At 45.3% G+C, this 24962-nt stretch overlaps 1 protein-coding gene across 1 annotated transcript; it reads left to right on the top strand.

The window, feature by feature from the left end:
• Nucleotides 1-141: 141 nt before the first annotated feature.
• LOC129856138 (dynein axonemal heavy chain 6-like) lies at nt 142-24227 on the top strand. Its single transcript, XM_055924242.1, has 11 exons — nt 142-254; nt 564-868; nt 1051-1245; nt 1716-1999; nt 2961-3228; nt 4830-4964; nt 10114-10225; nt 22500-22614; nt 22968-23214; nt 23752-23859; nt 24111-24227. Exons 2-11 carry the CDS (start codon nt 605-607, stop codon nt 24225-24227), a joined length of 1845 nt encoding a protein of 614 aa, XP_055780217.1. The 5' UTR covers nt 142-254; nt 564-604.
• Nucleotides 24228-24962: the final 735 nt, after the last annotated feature.

Raw genomic sequence — 24962 nt, 5'->3', positions numbered from 1 at the left:
TTTTGCCTAGTTTTAAAATCCCAGAAACCTTGGACATGAATGGTATGTGAGTTACACTGCAAAGCGCGCATGTGCAGCTGTTGATCGTCCGCGCCGTGTGCTGGGAGAGGAGCTGGTTGCTAAGAAACCGTAAACTCACAAGATCAGTTTGTTTCCACTTTTGACAAGAGAACCGGCGATAACAAGTGTAGCTAATGTTTTTGCTTCTGTAGTTTCTCTATTAATGTCTATGTTAAAGTGCCATTGATAGCTATGTAAGTAATACACCTTGACTTGCTCAGAAATATGTTATAAATTGTTAGCGCTACATTGTTCCTGTTAACCAAACTGATGGTTTGTTATAACACTTTATATAACCGTCTCCGCGTTAGCGGATGTTGTTGGCTATGTTTGTTTAGAACTTTTTGATTGAACGTTATATTGCATGTCAGTTATGTGTAAGATGACTTGCGTGCTATTATAGTTTGCTTTGACACTTGAGTTAATAGACCAAAACGAAAGGGAGAGCTTATCGTTCTCCCACCTCCCCCTCCTTGTACTCTCTCCTTCACCCCCACACACAGTATCCACTCAGTCTGCCTCTCAGGGTCTATCTGAGGCCACCATGTCTTCGTTCTCCCGGAAGGGGTCCCCTCGCTGCCAGGCTGGCCCAGGGAGAGAGGAGGTGGCTGGGGCCCGGCAGCAGAAGATGACCCTCCCATTCGCCATGTCCCTGGGCCATGTAGACCCAGAGGCACTGAGAGCCAGGCTGATCTCAGTAGCCCCGAGCCAGGCACAACGCAACCCTGACACCCTGGTCTTCACACATACCACCAAGGCCCAGGAACGCAGGAGGGCAGGGCAGAGACCCGTACCGCTGGAGATACTGGTGGGTGGGTGGGGGGGGGGGGGTGAAAAAGAGAGAGGAATATGGGGACCCAGCCACTTGTAAACACTGTTTGCTCACAGTAATGTGTTCTAAATATCAGACTTTGTTCTCATAACCATCCCAGACATCAACTGCCCCATAAGCACATCAACACCTCTATTTACACATCTTCTCTCATTCAGCCGGTCCTGAAGAAGTACCAGGACCACAAGCAGCCAGAGTTCATCCACAGGCAGAACCGGGAGAGGCTGATCCAGTCGGGCTGGAAGCCGCCGTCGCCCTCCCTTGCTGGGGTAGAGTGGATGGACATGGCCCCTGACAGACAGAGCTCCACCCTGCACCTCCCTGAGCTGCCTGACCACGTCAAGGAGAAACAGGTGGAAGACTGAGAAGGGCTCTGCTGGACAGACGTCATGCAGATTTGACATGGTTTCATTTGAAATCAAGATAGTCTTAACCATGATTTCACTAGTGATATACAGCCATGTTCTGAAATAAAATGATTGATTGTAGACGGTGGGAGGCAGATACTGAGCTGTGCTCTGTCCGTCTCTAGCCCTCCCTATAGCCTCCTCGCTCTCTGATGACTCTGAAGCTCTTTGAAGCTGAGAGGTATCACAGTGGACCGATACGGGGCAGACAACTGTTAAACTCATAGCCTTTCTGTTTTAACCAGTAGTTCCATCAACCTCATTGAGCCACTGAAGAATGTAGTCCACAATCAATATCTGTCTCTTTTGTTGTCAAGAGACGTAGTACAAAGTCCCCTTTCAGCTGTTCATGATGCTTTTCAAAGTCAAATAAATGAATGAAAGCCTAACTGATTGTCCCTGCTTCCTCCCTCCAGGCTCAGATGACCCAGAGTACCCTGTGTTCCCCCTCTCCCCCCAAACGCCTTCGCTCCTCCAAGTCCACAAAGCCCTCCCCCACCGGACCCTTCCTCCAGTCCCCCTTCCCTCTCCCAGCCAGTCACCCCCTCATCTTCAGCTCGGCAGAGGATGTGATCCGTGCCAAAATACGCTCCCCGCCGGACATCGTCAGAATTATCCGGAACAACCCTCACCTAGGCTTCCTGTACATGACCTCTGCCGCACCCAAGAGCTCCATCAAATATGATGCTTATAACTTCAAGTAAGAGAGGGAGAAACACACACACCATAACCTACATCAGATATGATGTTTATAGCTTCAAGTAAGAGAGGGAGAAACACACACACCATAACCTACATCAGATATGATGTTTATAGCTTCAAGTAAGAGAGGGAGAAACACACACACCATAACCTACATCAGATATGATGTTTATAGCTTCAAGTAAGAGAGGGAGAAACACACACACCATAACCTACATCAGATATGATGTTTATAGCTTCAAGTAAGAGAGGGAGAAACACACACCATAACCTACATCAGATATGATGTTTATAGCTTCAAGTAAGAGAGGGAGAAACACACACCATCACCTACATCAGATATGATGCTTATAACTTCAAGTAAGAGAGGGAGAAACACACACCATAACCTACATCAGATATGATGTTTATAACTTCAAGTAAGAGAGGGAGAAACACACACCATAACCTACATCAGATATGATGTTTATAACTTCAAGTAAGAGAGGGAGAAACACACACCATCACCTACATCAGATATGATGCTTATAACTTCAAGTAAGAGAGGGAGAAACACACACCATAACCTACATCAGATATGATGTTTATAGCTTCAAGTAAGAGCAACGTCAACAAGAGAAAGATGCTTCTTCCCAATGATCTCTAATTCCATTTATCCTTGTTCACTTCCCTTCATTCATTTTAATGGGAAGGACTGCCTGGTATAAGAAACATGTTGGAAACGGCCTCTAACCCATACCAGCACCAATTCATTGCTTTAAGATTGTGAGAAGTAGTGAACGAGTGTAAACTTCAGAACAAAGGAGGTATTATTGGGACTCACCAAGAGAGACGACACAGACACTCACACACACTCACGCAAACATTTGAACTCCCAAGTTCTCTATCAAATATAAAAAACCTACAACCTTATTCTCACTACCCATCCCAAACTCTCACCTTTGACCTTTTCCCCCCAGGATAGTGACGTATGAGAACATCAACAAGCAGGACTACTCTACCATCAGCCAGCAGGGTGTGACCTGCATCTCTGACGCAGAGATGGACTTCCTGCCGTTAGAGCGCTGGGAGCATGAGTACCGATGCCACCGCCGCCTCCTGGCCATCCCGGCCTTCGCCCTCTTCAGGAGGTGGAAGGCCTTCAGAGTGTGGAGGACCAACGTCCGCTCCAAGAAGATCAACACGTGCAAGAAGTCCCTGCAGGAGCGCCTGTTCATCGTCAATGAGGTGGTGATATTGTTGGGTCCAGTAGTGTTTCCTGGTCAGGATAATGAAGTGGTGTTATTGTTGGGTCTAGTAGTGTTTCCTGGTCAGGATAATGAGGTGGTGGTATTGTTGGGTCCAGTAGTGTTTCCTGGTCAGGGTAATGAAGTGGTGTTATTGTTGGGTCCAGTAGTGTTTCCTGGTCAGGATAATGAGGTGGTGGTATTTTTGGGTCCAGTAGTGTTTCCTGGTCAGGATAATGAGGTGGTGGTATTGTTGGGTCCAGTAGTGTTTCCTGGTCAGGTCAATGAGGTGGTGGTGGTGTTGTTGGGTCCAGTAGTGTTTCTTGGTCAGGATAATGAGGTGGTGTTATTGTTGGGTCCAGTAGTGTTTCCTGGTCAGGATAATGAGGTGGTGGTATTGTTGGGTCCAGTAGTGTTTCCTGGTCAGGATAATGAGGTGGTGGTATTGTTGGGTCCAGTAGTGTTTCCTGGTCAGGGTAATGAGGTGGTGGTGTTGGGTCCGGTAGTGTTTCCTGGTCAGGTCAATGAGGTGGTGGTAATGTTGGGTCCAGTAGTGTTTCCTGGTCAGGATAATGAGGTGGTGGTGTTGTTGGGTCCAGTAGTGTTTCCTGGTCAGGGTAATGAGGTGGTGGTATTGTTGGGTCCAGTAGTGTTTCCTGGTCAGGATAATGAGGTGGTGGTATTGTTGGGTCCAGTAGTGTTTCCTGGTCAGGATAATGAGGTGGTGGTGTTGTTGTGTCCAGTAGTGTTTCCTGGTCAGGGTAATGAGGTGGTGGTATTGTTGGGTCCAGTAGTGTTTCCTGGTCAGGATAATGAGGTGGTGGTATTGTTGGGTCCAGTAGTGTTTCCTGGTCAGGGTAATGAGGTGGTGGTGTTGGGTCCGGTAGTGTTTCCTGGTCAGGTCAATGAGGTGGTGGTATTGTTGGGTCCAGTAGTGTTTCCTGGTCAGGATAATGAGGTGGTATTGTTGGGTCCAGTAGTGTTTCCTGGTCAGGATAATGAGGTGGTGGTATTGTTGGGTCCAGTAGTGTTTCCTGGTCAGGATAATGAGGTGGTGGTATTGTTGGGTCCAGTAGTGTTTCCTGGTCAGGACAATGAGGTGGTGGTATTGTTGGGTCCAGTAGTGTTTCCTGGTCAGAACAAGACCTCTACATATGTGTTTATAGTCAACATGGTCCGTACCATTGACCTGCAGTATGTGTTTATAGTCAAAATGGACCGTACCATTAACCTGCAGTATGTGTTTATAGTTAAAATGTACCGTACCATTGACCTGCAGTATGTGTTTATAGTCAACATGGACCGTACCATTGACCTGCAGTATGTGTTTATAGTCAAAATGGACCGTACCATTAACCTGCAGTATGTGTTTATAGTCAACATGGTCCGTACCGTTGACCTGCAGTATGTGTTTATAGTTAAAATGGTCCGTACCATTAACCTGCAGTATGTGTTTGGGCTGGTTCATGTTGTCTGAATGTTACTTAGGATTATTGAAAGAATCCTGTCTTCCCTATGAGATGTTCATATAATGGAACACAACCAAGGTCGTTACTTTAAGATAATAGGAAGGACCAGTAACAGCTGTGTGTGTGTTTCCAGTCTCTGTGTCCGGCGCTGCTGAACATCAGAGAGATGTGCTACAGGATCAGTGACATGGGGCTTTGTCACATCCAGAAAGATCACACATACACTCTGGAGGAGTTCCAGGAGGCTCAGTACAGACAGCTGGAGGAGGTACGCACTATGTCTGGCCCTTTACATGACGTGTGTCTGTCCCTTTACATGACGTGTGTCTGTCCCTTTACATGACGTGTGTCTGTCCCTTTACATGATGTGTGTCCCTTTACATGACGTGTGTCCCTTTACATGACGTGTGTCTGGCCCTTTACATGACGTGTGTCCCTTTACATGACGTGTGTCCCTTTACATGACGTGTGTCTGGCCCTTTACATGACGTGTGTCCCTTTACATGACGTGTGTCCCTTTACATGACGTGTGTCTGGCCCTTTACATGACGTGTGTCCCTTTACATGACGTGTGTCCCTTTACATGACGTGTGTCCCTTTACATGACGTGTGTCCCTTTACATGACGTGTGTCTGTCCCTTTACATGACGTGTGTCCCTTTACATGACGTGTGTCTGTCCCTTTACATGATGTGTGTCTGTCCCTTTACATGACGTGTGTCCCTTTACATGACGTGTGTCTGTCCCTTTACATGACGTGTGTCTGTCCCTTTACATGACGTGTGTCTGTCCCTTTACATGACGTGTGTCCCTTTACATGACGTGTGTCTGTCCCTTTACATGACGTGTGTCCGTCACTTTACATGACGTGTTTCTGTCCCTTTACATGACGTGTGTCCCTTTACATGACGTGTGTCTGTCCCTTTACATGACGTGTGTCTGTCCCTTTACATGACGTGTGTCCCTTTACATGACGTGTGTCTGTCCCTTTACATGATGTGTGTCTGTCCCTTTACATGACGTGTGTCTGTCCCTTTACATGACGTGTGTCTGTCCCTTTACATGACGTGTGTCCGTCCCTTTACATGACGTGTGTGTGTCCCTTTACATGACGTGTGTCTGTCCCTTTACATGACGTGTGTCCCTTTACATGACGTGTGTCTGTCCCTTTACATGACGTGTGTCTGTCCCTTTACATGACGTGTGTCTGTCCCTTTACATGACGTGTGTCTGTCCCTTTACATGACGTGTGTCTGTCCCTTTACATGACGTGTGTCTGTCCCTTTACATGACGTGTGTCTGTCCCTTTACATGACGTGTGTCTGTCCCTTTACATGACGTGTGTCTGTCCCTTTACATGATGTGTGTCTGTCCCTTTACGTGACGTGTGTCTGTCCCTTTACATGATGTGTGTGTGTCCCTTTACGTGACGTGTGTCTGTCCCTTTACATGACGTGTGTCTGTCCCTTTACATGACGTGTGTCTGCCCCTTTACATGACGTGTGTCTGTCCCTTTACATGACGTGTGTCTGTCCCTTTACATGACGTGTGTCTGTCCCTTTACATGACGTGTGTCTGTCCCTTTACATGACGTGTGTCTGTCCCTTTACATGACGTGTGTCTGTCCCTTTACATGATGTGTGTCTGTCCCTATACGTGACGTGTGTCTGTCCCTTTACATGACGTGTGTGTGTCCCTTTACGTGACGTGTGTCTGTCCCTTTACATGACGTGTGTCTGTCCCTTTACATGACGTGTGTCTGTCCCTTTACATGACGTGTGTCTGTCCCTTTACATGACGTGTGTCTGTCCCTTTACGTGACGTGTGTCTGTCCCTTTACATGACGTGTGTCTGTCCCTTTACATGACGTGTGTCTGTCTCTTTACATGACGTGTGTCTTGCCCTTTACATGACGTGTGTCTGTCCCTTTACATGACATGTGTCTGTCCCTTTACATGACGTGTGTCTGTCCCTTTACGTGACGTGTGTCTGTCCCTTTACATGACGTGTGTCTGCCCCTTTACATGACGTGTGTCTGCCCCTTTACGTGACGTGTGTCTGTCCCTTTACGTGACGTGTGTCTGTCCCTTTACATGACGTGTGTCTGTCCCTTTACGTGACGTGTGTCTGTCCCTTTACATGACGTGTGTCTGTCCCTTTACATGACGTGTGTCTGTCCCTTTACATGACGTGTGTCTGTCCCTTTACATGACGTGTGTCTGTCCCTTTACATGACGTGTGTCTGTCACTTTACATGACGTGTGTCTGTCCCTTTACATGATGTGTGTCTGTCCCTTTACGTGACGTGTGTGTCCCTTTACGTGATGTGTGTGTCCCTTAACATGACGTGTGTCTGTGCCTTTACATGATGTGTGTGTCTATGTGTGTCTGTCCCTTTACGTGACGTGTGTCTGTCCCTTTACATGACGTGTGTCTGTCCCTTTACGTGACGTGTGTGTCTATGTGTGTCTGTCCCTTTACGTGACGTGTGTCTGTCCCTTTACATGACGTGTGTCTGTCCCTTTACATGACGTGTGTCCCTTTACATGACATGTGTCTTCCCCTTTACGTGACGTGTGTCTGTCCCTTTACATGACGTGTGTCTGTCCCTTTACGTGACGTGTGTCTGTCCCTTTACATGACATGTGTGTCCCTTTACGTGATGTGTGTGTCCCTTAACATGACGTGTGTCTGTGCCTTTACATGATGTGTGTCTGTCCCTTTACATGACGTGTGTCTGTCCCTTTACGTGACGTGTGTGTCTATGAGTGTCTGTACCTTTACATGACGTGTGTCCCTTTACGTGACGTGTGTCTGCCCCTTTACATGACGTGTGTCTGTCCCTTTACGTGACGTGTGTCTGTCCCTTTACATGACGTGTGTCTGTCCCTTTACGTGACGTGTGTGTCTATGTGTGTCTGTCCCTTTACGTGACGTGTGTCTGTCCCTTTACATGACATGTGTGTCCCTTTACGTGATGTGTGTCTGCCCCTTTACATGACGTGTGTCTGTCCCTTTACGTGACGTGTGTGTCTATGATTGTCTGTACCTTTACATGACGTGTGTCCCTTTACGTGACGTGTGTCTGCCCCTTTACATGACGTGTGTCTGTCCCTTTACATGACGTGTGTCTGTCCCTTTACATGACGTGTGTCTGTCCCTTTACATGACGTGTGTCTGTCCCTTTACATGACGTGTGTCTGTCCCTTTACATGACGTGTGTCTGTCCCTTTACATGACGTGTGTCTGTCCCTTTACATGACGTGTGTCTGTCCCTTTACATGACGTGTGTCTGTCCCTTTACATGACGTGTGTCTGTCCCTTTACATGATGTGTGTCCCTTTACATGACGTGTGTCCCTTTACATGACGTGTGTCTGTCCCTTTACATGACGTGTGTCTGTCCCTTTACATGACGTGTGTCTGTCCCTTTACATGACGTGTGTCTGTCCCTTTACATGACGTGTGTCTGTCCCTTTACATGACGTGTGTCTGTCCCTTTACATGACGTGTGTCCCTTTACATGACGTGTGTCTGTCCCTTTACATGACGTGTGTCTGTCCCTTTACATGACGTGTGTCTGTCCCTTTACATGACGTGTGTCCCTTTACATGACGTGTGTCTGTCCCTTTACATGACGTGTGTCTGTCCCTTTACATGACGTGTGTCTGTCCCTTTACATGACGTGTGTCTGTCCCTTTACATGACGTGTGTCTGTCCCTTTACATGACGTGTTTCTTTCCCTTTACATGATGTGTGTCTGTCCCTTTACATGACGTGTGTCTGTCCCTTTACATGACGTGTGTCTGTCCCTTTACATGACGTATGTCTGTCCCTTTACATGATGTGTGTGTCCCTTTACATGACGTGTGTCCCTTTACATGACGTGTGTCTGTCCCTTTACATGACGTGTGTCTGTCCCTTTACATGACGTGTGTCCCTTTACATGACGTGTGTCTGTCCCTTTACATGATGTGTGTGTCCCTTTACATGACGTGTGTCCCTTTACATGACGTGTGTCTGTCCCTTTACATGACGTGTGTCTGTCCCTTTACATGACGTGTGTCCCTTTACATGACGTGTGTCTGTCCCTTTACATGACGTGTGTCTGTCCCTTTACATGATGTGTGTGTCCCTTTACATGACGTGTGTCCCTTTACATGACGTGTGTCTGTCCCTTTACATGACGTGTGTCTGTCCCTTTACATGACGTGTGTCTGTCCCTTTACATGACGTGTGTCTGTCCCTTTACATGACGTGTGTCCCTTTACATGACGTGTGTCCCTTTACATGACGTGTGTCCCTTTACATGACGTGTGTCTGTCCCTTTACATGACGTGTGTCTGTCCCTTTACATGATGTGTGTGTCCCTTTACATGACGTGTGTCCCTTTACATGACGTGTGTCTGTCCCTTTACATGACGTGTGTCTGTCCCTTTACATGACGTGTGTCTGTCCCTTTACATGACGTGTGTCTGTCCCTTTACATGACGTGTGTCTGTCCCTTTACATGACGTGTGTCTGTCCCTTTACATGACGTGTGTCTGTCCCTTTACGTGACGTGTGTCTGGCCCTTTACGTGACGTATGTCTGTCCCTTTACATGACGTGTGTCCCTTTACATGACGTGTGTCTGTCCCTTTACATGACGTGTGTCTGTCCCTTTACATGACGTGTGTCCCTTTACATGACGTGTGTCTGTCCCTTTACATGATGTGTGTGTCCCTTTACATGACGTGTGTCCCTTTACATGACGTGTGTCCCTTTACATGACGTGTGTCTGTCCCTTTACATGACGTGTGTCTGTCCCTTTACATGATGTGTGTGTCCCTTTACATGACGTGTGTCCCTTTACATGACGTGTGTCTGTCCCTTTACATGACGTGTGTCTGTCCCTTTACATGATGTGTGTCTGTCCCTTTACATGACGTGTGTCTGTCCCTTTACATGACGTGTGTCTGTCCCTTTACATGACGTGTGTCTGGCCCTTTACGTGACGTGTGTCTGTCCCTTTACATGACGTGTGTCTGTCCCTTTACATGACGTGTGTCTGTCCCTTTACATGACGTGTGTCTGTCCCTTTACATGATGTGTGTCTGTCCCTTTACATGACGTGTGTCTGTCCCTTTACATGACGTGTGTCTGTCCCTTTACATGACGTGTGTCTGGCCCTTTACGTGACGTGTGTCTGTCCCTTTACATGACGTGTGTCTGTCCCTTTACATGACGTGTGTCTGTCCCTTTACATGACGTGTGTCTGTCCCTTTACATGACGTGTGTCTGTCCCTTTACATGACGTGTGTCTGTCCCTTTACGTGACGTGTGTCTGTCCCTTTACGTGACGTGTGTGTCTATGTGTGTCTGTCCCTTTACATGACATATTCTCTGTGTGTCTGTCCCTTTACATAACATGTGTGCAGGTATCTTCTCGTCTGGAAGAGTTCAGGGAGCTTGTAAAGGAGGTGGCCAGTAGCGCCTGTCACATGGCCATGTTGGAGGCAGGATACACACCTGACTATAGCTACAACACAGGTACACACACCTGACTATAACTACAACACAGGTACACACACCTGACTATAACTACTACACAGGTACACACACCTGACTATAACTACAACACAGGTACACACACCTGACTATAACTACTACACAGGTACACACACCTGACTATAACTACAACACAGGTACACACACCTGACTATAACTACTACACAGGTACACACACACACCTGACTATAGCTACAACACAGGTGCACACACCTGACTATAACTACAACACAGGTACACACACCTGACTATAACTACAACACAGGTACACACACCTGATTATAACTACAACACAGGTACACACACCTGACTATAACTACAACACAGGTACACACACCTGACTATAACTACAACACAGGTACACACACCTGACTATAACTACAACACAGGTACACACACCTGACTATAACTACAACACAGGTACACACACCTGACTATAACTACAACACAGGTACACACACCTGACTATAACTACTACACAGGTACACACACACACCTGACTATAGCTACAACACAGGTACACACACACCTGACTATAACTACAACACAGGTACACACACACCTGACTATAACTACAACACAGGTAAACACACCTGACTATAACTACTACACAGGTACACACACACACCTGACTACAACTACAGCACAGGTACACACACACCTGACTATAACTACAACACAGGTACACACATACCTGACTATAACTACAACACAGGTACACACACACCTGACTATAACTACAACACAGGTACACACACCTGACTACAACTACTACACAGGTACACACACACCTGACTATACCTACAACACAGGTACACACACACACCTGACTATAACTACAACACCTGTACACACACACCTGACTATAACTACAACACAGGTACACACATACCTGACTATAGCTGCAACACAGGTACACACACACCTGACTATAGCTACAACACAGGTACACACACACACCTGACTATAACTACAACACAGGTACACACACACCTGACTATAACTACAACACAGGTACACACACACACCTGACTATAACTACAACACAGGTACACACACACCTGACTATAATTACAACACAGGTACACACACACCTGACTATAGCTGCAACACAGGTACACACACACACACCTGACTATAACTACAACACAGGTACACACACACCTGACTATAACTACAACACAGGTACACACACACCTGACTATAACTACAACACAGGTACACACACACCTGACTATAACTACAACACAGGTACACACACACACCTGACTATAACTACAACACAGGTACACACACACCTGACTATAGCTACAACACAGGTACACACACACACCTGACTATAACTACACCACAGGTACACACACACCTGACTATAACTACAACACAGGTACACACACACACCTGACTATAACTACAACACAGGTACACACACACCTGACTATAACTACAACACAGGTACACACACACCTGACCATAGCTACAACACAGGTACACACACACACACCTGACTATAACTACAACTCAGGTACACACACACCTGACTATAACTACAACACAGGTACACACACACACACACACACCTGACTATAACTACAACACAGGTACACACACACCTGACTATAGCTACAACACAGGTACACACACACACACACACACACACACACACACACACACACACACACACACACACACACACACACACACACACACACACACACCTGACTATAACTACAACACAGGTACACACACACCTGACTATAGCTACAACACAGGTACACACACACACACCTGACTATAACTACAACACAGGTACACACACACCTGACTATAACTACAACACAGGTACACACACACCTGACTATAACTACAACACAGGTACACACACACCTGACTATAACTACAACACAGGTACACACACACACCTGACTATAATTACAACACAGGTACACACACACCTGACTATAACTACAACACAGGTACACACACACACCTGACTATAACTACAACACAGGTACACACACACACCTGACTATAGCTACAACACAGGTACACATACACACACCTGACTATAGCTACAACACAGGTACACACACACCTGACTATAACTACAACACAGGTACACACACACCTGACTATAACTACAACACAGGTACACACACACCTGACTATAACTACAACACAGGTACACACATACCTGACTATAACTACAACACAGGTACACACACACACCTGACTATAACTACAACACAGGTACACACACACCTGACTATAACTACAACACTGGTACACACACACCTGACTATAACTACAACACAGGTACACACACACCTGACTATAGCTACAACACAGGTACACACACACCTGACTATAACTACAACACAGGTACACACACACCTGACTATAACTACAACACAGGTACACACACACCTGACTATAACTACAACACAGGTACACACACACCTGACTATAACTACAACACAGGTACACACACACCTGACTATAACTACAACACAGGTACACACACACCTGACTACAACTACAACACAGGTACACACACAGCTCACTATAACTACAACACAGGTACACACACCTGACTATAGCTACAACACAGGTACACACACACCTGACTATAACTACAACACAGGTACACACACACACCTGACTATAACTACAACACAGGTACACACACACACCTGAATACAACTACAACACAGGTACACACACCTGACTACAACTACAATACAGGTACACACACACCTGACTATAACTACAACATAGGTACACACACACCTGACTATAACTACAACACAGGTACACACACACCTGACTATAACTACAACACAGGTAAACACACACACCTGACTATAACTACAACACAGGTACACACACACACCTGACTATAACTACAACACAGGTACACACACACCTGACTATAACTACAACACAGGTACACACACACACCTGACTATAACTACAACACAGGTACACACACACCTGACTATAACTACAACACAGGTACACACACACCTGACTATAACTACAACACAGGTACACACACACCTGACTATAACTACAACACAGGTACACACACACACCTGACTATAACTACAACACAGGTACACACACACCTGAATATAACTACAACACAGGTACACACACACCTGACTTTAACTACAACACAGGTACACACACACCTGAATATAACTACAACACAGGTACACACACACCTGACTATAACTACAACACAGGTACACACACACACCTGACTATAACTACAACACAGGTACACACACACACCTGACTATAATTACAACACAGGTACACACACACCTGACTATAACTACAACACAGGTACACACACACACCTGACTATAACTACAACACAGGTACACACACACACCTGACTATAGCTACAACACAGGTACACACACACACACCTGACTATAGCTACAACACAGGTACACACACACCTGACTATAACTACAACACAGGTACACACACACCTGACTATAACTACAACACAGGTACACACACACCTGACTATAACTACAACACAGGTACACACACACACCTGACTATAACTACAACACAGGTACACACACACACCTGACTATACCTACAACACAGGTACACATACACACACCTGACTATAGCTACAACACAGGTACACACACACCTGACTATAACTACAACACAGGTACACACACACCTGACTATAACTACAACACAGGTACACACACACACCTGACTATAACTACAACACAGGTACACACACACACCTGACTATAGCTACAACACAGGTACACATACACACACCTGACTATAGCTACAACACAGGTACACACACACCTGACTATAACTACAACACAGGTACACACACACCTGACTATACCTACAACACAGGTACACACACACCTGACTATAACTACAACACAGGTACACACATACCTGACTATAACTACAACACAGGTACACACACACACCTGACTATAACTACAACACAGGTACACACACACCTGACTATAACTACAACACTGGTACACACACACCTGACTATAACTACAACACAGGTACACACACACTTGACTATAGCTACAACACAGGTACACACACACCTGACTATAACTACAACACAGGTACACACACACCTGACTATAACTACAACACAGGTACACACACACCTGACTATAACTACAACACAGGTACACACACACCTGACTATAACTACAACACAGGTACACACACAGCTCACTATAACTACAACACAGGTACACACACCTGACTATAGCTACAACACAGGTACACACACACCTGACTATAACTACAACACAGGTACACACACACACCTGACTATAACTACAACACAGGTACACACACACACCTGACTATAACTACAACACAGGTACACACACACCTGACTATAACTACAACACAGGTACACACACACACCTGACTATAACTACAACACAGGTACACACACACCTGAATATATCTACAACACAGGTACACACACACCTGACTATAACTACAACACAGGTACACACACACCTGAATATAACTACAACACAGGTACACACATACCTGACTATAATTACAACACAGGTACACATACACCTGACTATAACTACAACACAGGTACACACACACCTGACTATAACTACAACACAGGTACACACACACCTGACTATAACTACAACACAGGTACACACACAGCTCACTATAACTACAACACAGGTACACACACCTGACTATAGCTACAACACAGGTACACACACACCTGACTATAACTACAACACAGGTACACACACACACCTGACTATAACTACAACACAGGTACACACACACACCTGAATACAACTACAACACAGGTACACACACCTGACTACAACTACAATACAGGTACACACACACCTGACTATAACTACAACATAGGTACACACACACCTGACTATAACTACAACACAGGTACACACACACCTGACTATAACTACAACACAGGTAAACACACACACCTGACTATAACTACAACACAGGTACACACACACACCTGACTATAACTACAACACAGGTACACACACACCTGACTATAACTACAACACAGGTACACACACACACCTGACTATAACTACAACACAGGTACACACACACCTGACTATAACTACAACACAGGTACACACACACCTGACTATAACTACAACACAGGTACACACACACCTGACTATAACTACAACACAGGTACACACACACACCTGACTATAACTACAACACAGGTACACACACACCTGAATATAACTACAACACAGGTACACACACACCTGACTTTAACTACAACACAGGTACACACACACCTGAATATAACTACAACACAGGTACACACACACCTGACTATAACTACAACACAGGTACACACACACACCTGACTATAACTACAACACAGGTACACACACACACCTGACTATAATTACAACACAGGTACACACACACCTGACTATAACTACAACACAGGTACACACACACACCTGACTATAACTACAACACAGGTACACACACACACCTGACTATAGCTACAACACAGGTACACACACACACACCTGACTATAGCTACAACACAGGTACACACACACCTGACTATAACTACAACACAGGTACACACACACCTGACTATAACTACAACACAGGTACACACACACCTGACTATAACTACAACACAGGTACACACACACACCTGACTATAACTACAACACAGGTACACACACACACCTGACTATACCTACAACACAGGTACACATACACACACCTGACTATAGCTACAACACAGGTACACACACACCTGACTATAACTACAACACAGGTACACACACACCTGACTATAACTACAACACAGGTACACACACACACCTGACTATAACTACAACACAGGTACACACACACACCTGACTATAGCTACAACACAGGTACACATACACACACCTGACTATAGCTACAACACAGGTACACACACACCTGACTATAACTACAACACAGGTACACACACACCTGACTATAACTACAACACAGGTACACACACACCTGACTATAACTACAACACTGGTACACACACACCTGACTATAACTACAACACAGGTACACACACACTTGACTATAGCTACAACACAGGTACACACACACCTGACTATAACTACAACACAGGTACACACACACCTGACTATAACTACAACACAGGTACACACACACCTGACTATAACTACAACACAGGTACACACACACCTGACTATAACTACAACACAGGTACACACACAGCTCACTATAACTACAACACAGGTACACACACCTGACTATAGCTACAACACAGGTACACACACACCTGACTATAACTACAACACAGGTACACACACACACCTGACTATAACTACAACACAGGTACACACACACACACCTGAATACAACTACAACACAGGTACACACACCTGACTACAACTACAATACAGGTACACACACACCTGACTATAACTACAACACAGGTACACACACACCTGACTATAACTACAACACAGGTACACACACACCTGACTGTAACTACAACACAGGTACACACACACACCTGACTATAACTACAACACAGGTAAACACACACACCTGACTATAACTACAACACAGGTACACACACACACCTGACTATAACTACAACACAGGTACACACACACCTGACTATAACTACAACACAGGTACACACACACACCTGACTATAACTACAACACAGGTACACACACACCTGAATATATCTACAACACAGGTACACACACACCTGACTATAACTACAACACAGGTACACACACACCTGAATATAACTACAACACAGGTACACACATACCTGACTATAATTACAACACAGGTACACATACACCTGACTATAACTACAACACAGGTACACACACACCTGACTATAACTACAACACAGGTACACACACACCTGACTATAACTACAACACAGGTACACACACACACCTGACTATAATTACAACACAGATACACACACCTGACTATAACTACAACACAGGTACACACACACACCTGACTATAACTACAACACAGGTACACACACACACCTGACTATAGCTACAACACAGGTACACACACACACACCTGACTATAGCTACAACACAGGTACACACACACCTGACTATAACTACAACACAGGTACACACACACACCTGACTATAACTACATCACAGGTACACACATACCTGACTATAACTACAACACAGGTACACACACACACCTGACTATAACTACAACACAGGTACACACACACCTGACTATAACTACAACTCTGGTACACACACACCTGACTATAACTACAACACAGGTACACACACACCTGACTATAGCTACAACACAGGTACACACACACCTGACTATAACTACAACACAGGTACACACACACCTGACTATAACTACAACACAGGTACACACACACCTGACTATAACTACAACACAGGTACACACACACCTGACTATAACTACAACACAGGTACACACACAGCTCACTATAACTACAACACAGGTACACACACCTGACTATAGCTACAACACAGGTACACACACACCTGACTATAACTACAACACAGGTACACACACACACCTGACTATAACTACAACACAGGTACACACACACAACTGAATACAACTACAACACAGGTACACACACCTGACTACAACTACAATACAGGTACACACACACCTGACTATAACTACAACACAGGTACACACACACCTGACTATAACTACAACACAGGTACACACACACCTGACTATAACTACAACACAGGTACACACACACACCTGACTATAACTACAACACAGGTACACACACACCTGACTATATCTACAACACAGGTACACACACACACCTGACTATAACTACAACACAGGTACACACACACCTGACTATAACTACAACACAGGTACACACACACACCTGACTATAACTACAACACAGGTACACACACACCTGAATATAACTACAACACAGGTACACACACACCTGACTATAACTACAACACAGGTACACACACACCTGAATATAACTACAACACAGGTACACACACACCTGACTATAACTACAACACAGGTACACACACACCTGACTGTAACTACAACACAGGTGCACACACACCTGACTATAACTACAACACAGGTACACACACACCTGACTATAGCTACAACACAGGTACACACACCTGACTTTAGCTACTACACAGGTACACACACACACACCTGACTATAACTACAACACAGGTACACACACACCTGATTTTAGCTACTACACAGGTACACACACACACCTGACTATAACTACAACACAGGTACACACACACCTGACTATAATTACAACACAGGTACACACACACCTGACTATAACTACAACACAGGTACACACACACCTGACTATAACTACAACACAGGTACACACACACCTGACTATAACTACAACACAGGTACACACACACACCTGACTATAATTACAACACAGGTACACACACACACCTGACTATAATTACAACACAGGTACACACATACCTGACTATAACTACAACACAGGTACACACACACCTGACTATAACTACAACACAGGTACACACACACACCTGACTATAATTACAACACAGGTACACACACACCTGACTATAACTACAACACAGGTACACACACACCTGACTATAACTACAACACAGGTACACACACAGCTCACTATAACTACAACACAGGTACACACACACACCTGACTATAACTACAACACAGGTACACACACACCTGACTATAACTACAACACAGGTACACACACAGCTCACTATAACTACAACACAGGTACACACACACACCTGACTATAACTACAACACAGGTACACACACAGCTCACTATAACTACAACACAGGTACACACACACACCTGACTATAACTACAACACAGGTACACACACACCTGACTATACCTACAACACAGGTACACACACAGCTCACTATAACTACAACACAGGTACACACACACACCTGACTATAACTACAACACAGGTACACACACACCTGACTATAACTACAACACAGGTACACACACACCTGACTATAACTACAACACAGGTACACACACACCTGACTATAACTACAACACAGGTACACACACACACCTGACTATAACTACAACACAGGTACACACACACCTGACTATATCTACAACACAGGTACACACACACCTGACTATAACTACAACACAGGTACACACACACACCTGACTATAACTACAACACAGGTACACACACACACCTGACTATAACTACAACACAGGTACACACACACCTGAATATAACTACAACACAGGTACACACACACCTGACTATAACTACAACACAGGTACACACACACCTGAATATAACTACAACACAGGTACACACACACCCCTTACTATAACTACAACACAGGTACACACACACACAGCTCACTATAACTACAACACAGGTACACACACACCTGACTATAACTACAACACAGGTACACACACACCTGAATATAACTACAACACAGGTACACACACACCTGACTATAACTACAACACAGGTACACACACACACAGCTCACTATAACTACTACACAGGTACACACACACCTGACTATAACTACAACACAGGTACACACACACCTGACTGTAACTACAACACAGGTGCACACACACCTGACTATAACTACAACACAGGTACACACACACCTGACTATAGCTACAACACAGGTACACACACACCTGACTATAACTACAACACAGGTACACACACACCTGACTTTAGCTACTACACAGGTACACACACACACACCTGACTATAACTACAACACAGGTACACACACACCTGACTATAATTACAACACAGGTACACACACACCTGACTATAACTACAACACAGGTACACACACACCTGACTATAACTACAACACAGGTACACACATTCCTGACTATAACTACAACACAAGTACACACACACACCTGACTATAATTACAACACAGGTACACACATACCTGACTATAACTACAACACAGGTACACACACACCTGACTATAACTACAACACAGGTACACACACACACCTGACTATAATTACAACACAGGTACACACACACCTGACTATAACTACAACACAGGTACACACACACCTGACTATAACTACAACACAGGTACACACACAGCTCACTATAACTACAACACAGGTACACACACACACCTGGCTATAACTACAACACAGGTACACACACACCTGACTATAACTACAACACAGGTACACACACAGCTCACTATACCTACAACACAGGTACACACACAGCTCACTATAACTACAACACAGGTACACACACCTGACTACAACTACAACACAGGTACACACACCTGACTATAACTACAACACAGGTACGCACACACCTGACTATAACTACAACACAGGTACACACCTGACTATAACTACAACACAGGTACACACACACCTGACTGTAACTACAACACAGGTACACACACACCTGACTATAACTACAACACAGGTACACATACACACCTGACTATAACTACAACACAGGTACACACACACCTGACTATAACTACAACACAGGTACACACACACCTGACTATAACTACAACACAGATACACACACACCTGACTATAACTACAACACAGGTACACACACACACCTGACTATAACTACAACACAGGTACACACACACCTGACTGTAACTACAACACAGGTACACACACACCTGACTATAACTACAACACAGGTACACACACACACACACCTGACTATAACTACAACACAGGTACACACACACCTGACTATAACTACAACACAGGTACACACATACCTGACTATAGCTGCAACACAGGTACACACACACCTGACTATAACTACAACACAGGTACACACACACCTGACTATAACTACAACACAGGTACACACACACACCTGACTATAACTACAACACAGGTACACACACAGCTCACTATAACTACAACACAGGTACACACACACACCTGACTATAGCTACAACACAGGTACACACACCTGACTATAACTACAACACAGGTACACACACACCTGACTATAGCTACAACACAGGTACACACACAGCTCACTATAACTACAACACTGGTACACACACACCTGACTATAGCTACAACACAGGTACACACACAGCTCACTATAACTACAACACAGGTACACACACACCTGACTATAACTACAACACAGGTACACACACACCAGACTGTAGCTACAACAGAGGTACACACACATCTCTTTTTAGAGTTTTAGTGGAGTGAGTCTGAAGTGTGTGTGTACTCCAGAGGGGACAGACAGTGGAGTCTGAAGTGTGTGTGTGTACTCCAGAGGGGACAGACAGTGGAGTCTGAAGTGTGTGTGTGTACTCCAGAGGGGACAGACAGTGGAGTCTGAAGTGTGTGTGTACTCCAGAGGGGACAGACAGTGGAGTGAGTCTGAAGTGTGTGTGTTCTCCAGAGGGGACAGACAGTGGAGTGAGTCTGAAGTGTGTGTGTTCTCCAGAGGGGACAGACAGTGGAGTGAGTCTGAAGTGTGTGTGTTCTCCAGAGGGGACAGACAGTGGAGTGAGTCTGAAGTGTGTGTGTACTCCAGAGGGGACAGACAGTGGAGTGAGTCTGAAGTGTGTGTGTTCTCCAGAGGGGACAGACAGTGGAGTGAGTCTGAAGTGTGTGTGTACTCCAGAGGGGACAGACAGTGGACTGAGTCTGAAGTGTGTGTGTACTCCAGAGGGGACAGACAGTGGAGTCTGAAGTGTGTGTGTACTCCAGAGGGGACAGACAGTGGAGTGAGTCTGAAGTGTGTGTGTTCTCCAGAGGGGACAGACAGTGGAGTCTGAAGTGTGTGTGTACTCCAGAGGGGACAGACAGTGGAGTCTGAAGTGTGTGTGTACTCCAGAGGGGACAGACAGTGGAGTGAGTCTGAAGTGTGTGTGTTCTCCAGAGGGGACAGACAGTGGAGTGAGTCTGAAGTGTGTGTGTTCTCCAGAGGGGACAGACAGTGGAGTGAGTCTGAAGTGTGTGTGTACTCCAGAGGGGACAGACAGTGGAGTGAGTCTGAAGTGTGTGTGTACTCCAGAGGGGACAGACAGTGGAGTGAGTCTGAAGTGTGTGTGTTCTCCAGAGGGGACAGACAGTGGAGTGAGTCTGAAGTGTGTGTGTACTTCAGAGGGGACAGACAGTAAGCAGTCACCTGACATTGAGCTGCTGTTTGAAGAGGCTCCAGAGAAGATGAGTTACACAGAACAGGCCAACAAGAGGTACCACTGTAGACGCCTCACCTGGTGGGTACCACACACACACACACTCACACACACACACACACACACACACACACACACACACACACACACACACACACACACACACACACACACACACACTCACACTCACACTCACACTCACAAACGCAAAGACACACACACTCACACTATCTTGCTACACACTCCTGTATGCTGTTTCATTATTTCCCAGTCTAATTTCCACATGAAGCTGTTTCTCTGGCATGTTACATTATTGAAGCCTTCCTATCCACTACACACACCATCTCACACACACACGTTCCATTTCTACCAGAGCTTTGAGCTGGACTGCTTTACCTGTGGAGGAACCCCCTTCCTACTCTGTCTTGTTCTAGTTTCATCCGGTTGGCTGACTACCTGATGGTGAACACCATGCACATCCTGGCTGTGAACTCTGTGGCCAAACTACTGGGCGTCCTGCAGGATCAGACCCAACACACCCCGGCACACGCTGTCATCCACAGCTGGGCCGACACCGATGCTGCCCCGACACACGCTGTCATCCACAGCTGGGCCGACACCGATACTGCTGCTGTCGCTGCTGGAGACGGAGGTGGAGCCACGGAGGACTCTGACAAGAAGGTACAGCAAGACCGACCGTTTCCAACCTCTCCTCTGGGACCCACAGCCGTTCCGTGGATTTGATACCACTTTTTGTCTCTGAAATACATTGTGACAGTTGTTGATTAGCTATGAGTCAAAACGACATGGTATCAACAACAAGATAAAACCAGGATTCTCCACGTGGCAGCTTCACGGCTTCCAGACCCATCGATGGGCGAGCATCATTATTGTGGCGTTTTCAGCCAACTCGTCTCAATGGAGATTCTCCAGTGGACCACTAGGCTTTCTGAAACCAGAGGCCTGTTCAGGAGAGTTTAAAGCTACAGAGGGAGATGCATTGTGTGTAACTGGTGTTATCGTCTGTCTTGTAGAATGGAGAATACAGTCAGCTTTCTGCCTGCATCCTAAAAAATGTACTAAATGGAATAGTGGCTTCCTTTTGTTGTGACAATCCCTTCCCCTTTACCTGTGTATTAACCCGTGTGTGTGTGATTGTGTGTGTGTGTGTGTGTGTGTGTGTGTGTGTGTGTGTGTGTGTGTGTGTGTGTACCTCAGGCTACAGAGCCCACAGGGGAGGTGGTTCATCTTCTACCCATGTTTGTATCAGAGCTGATGCTGGAGACCCACGCTCTGACCTACGAACCCTCCGTAGACGTCTTCCAGGTCTGTAACCTCTCACCTTTCAGCTCACTGACCATGTCATCCTTCTGCAACATAGCAATATGGCTCTGAATTTGTTACCTTTTTTTGTTTTTAACAATGTATCTCTCTCTCGCTCTCTTTATGCATGTGCCTGTGTTTTTGTTTGCGTGTCTGTGCGTGTCTGTGTGTGTCTGTGTGTGTGTGTGCCTGTGTGTGTGTCTGTGTGTGTGCCTGTGCGTGTGTCTGTGTGTGTGTGTGTATTCCCCTAACAGGAGCGTGTGTCAGCGATCATCTCCAGGTTCCAGGAGACGGTGTTGTCATTAGTTGTTCTGGTGACTGACTCCTACTTTGATGCCTTCACTCAGCCCATGATCAACAGCAAGGTGTGAAACACTGCCATTGACTAATAAAACCATTTTTTTTTAGCAGAAAGCTAGTTGAGACAACTACACCTTTTATAGTGAGTACATTTTCCCTCAAAGTAGCTATCAGAAAGTCCGTGCTAGTAGGAACAAGTCAAGTGCAGGTGTTAGTTCACCAAAGACAAGGGTGTTATTTAGTTTAGTTGTAGTTTTTGGGGACAGTTTTCCAAACACAGATTAAACCTAGTTCTAGAATTAAAAGCAATGTCAAGAATCTTCATGGAAAGTTCTGTTCAGTATTAGTGTTGGTCTGTGTCCGGGAAACCATCCCTAAATGTTTTAATAGCCTGACATCTGAGGACTATTCACCAAGAACAAGATGGCTGTTGTCCAGTTAGTACTACTATCCTATCATAACATGGTTGTATTCCACTACCATTCAGGTAGAGCAGATGTAATACTATCCTATCATAACATGGTTGTATTCCACTACCATTCAGGTAGAGGAGGAGATGTAATACTATCCTATAATAACATGGTTGTATTCCACTACCATTCAGGTAGAGTAGATGTAATACTATCCTATAATAACATGGTTGTATTCCACTACCATTCAGGTAGAGCAGATGTAATACTATCCTATCATAACATGGTTGTATTCCACTACCATTCAGGTAGATCAGATGTAATACTATCCTATCATAACATGGTTGTATTCCACTACCATTCAGGTAGAGCAGATGTAATACTATCCTATCATAA

The sequence above is a fragment of the Salvelinus fontinalis genome, chromosome 5 (genome assembly GCF_029448725.1).
Source record: "Salvelinus fontinalis isolate EN_2023a chromosome 5, ASM2944872v1, whole genome shotgun sequence".
Taxonomy (NCBI): domain Eukaryota; kingdom Metazoa; phylum Chordata; class Actinopteri; order Salmoniformes; family Salmonidae; genus Salvelinus; species Salvelinus fontinalis.
This window is presented reverse-complemented; position numbering and strand designations above follow the sequence as displayed.

What these genes read in the sequence shown, in the direction of transcription:
- LOC129856138 (XM_055924242.1), top strand. Translation starts at nt 605, where the DNA reads ATGTCTTCGTTCTCCCGGAAGGGGTCCCCTCGCTGCCAGGCTGGCCCA. An exon ending in TATGATGCTTATAACTTCAA is followed by an intron (nt 2,000 to 2,960) that starts GTAAGAGAGGGA and finishes TTTTCCCCCCAG; the next exon opens with GATAGTGACGTATGAGAACA. An exon ending in CACTGTAGACGCCTCACCTG is followed by an intron (nt 22,615 to 22,967) that starts GTGGGTACCACA and finishes GTCTTGTTCTAG; the next exon opens with TTTCATCCGGTTGGCTGACT.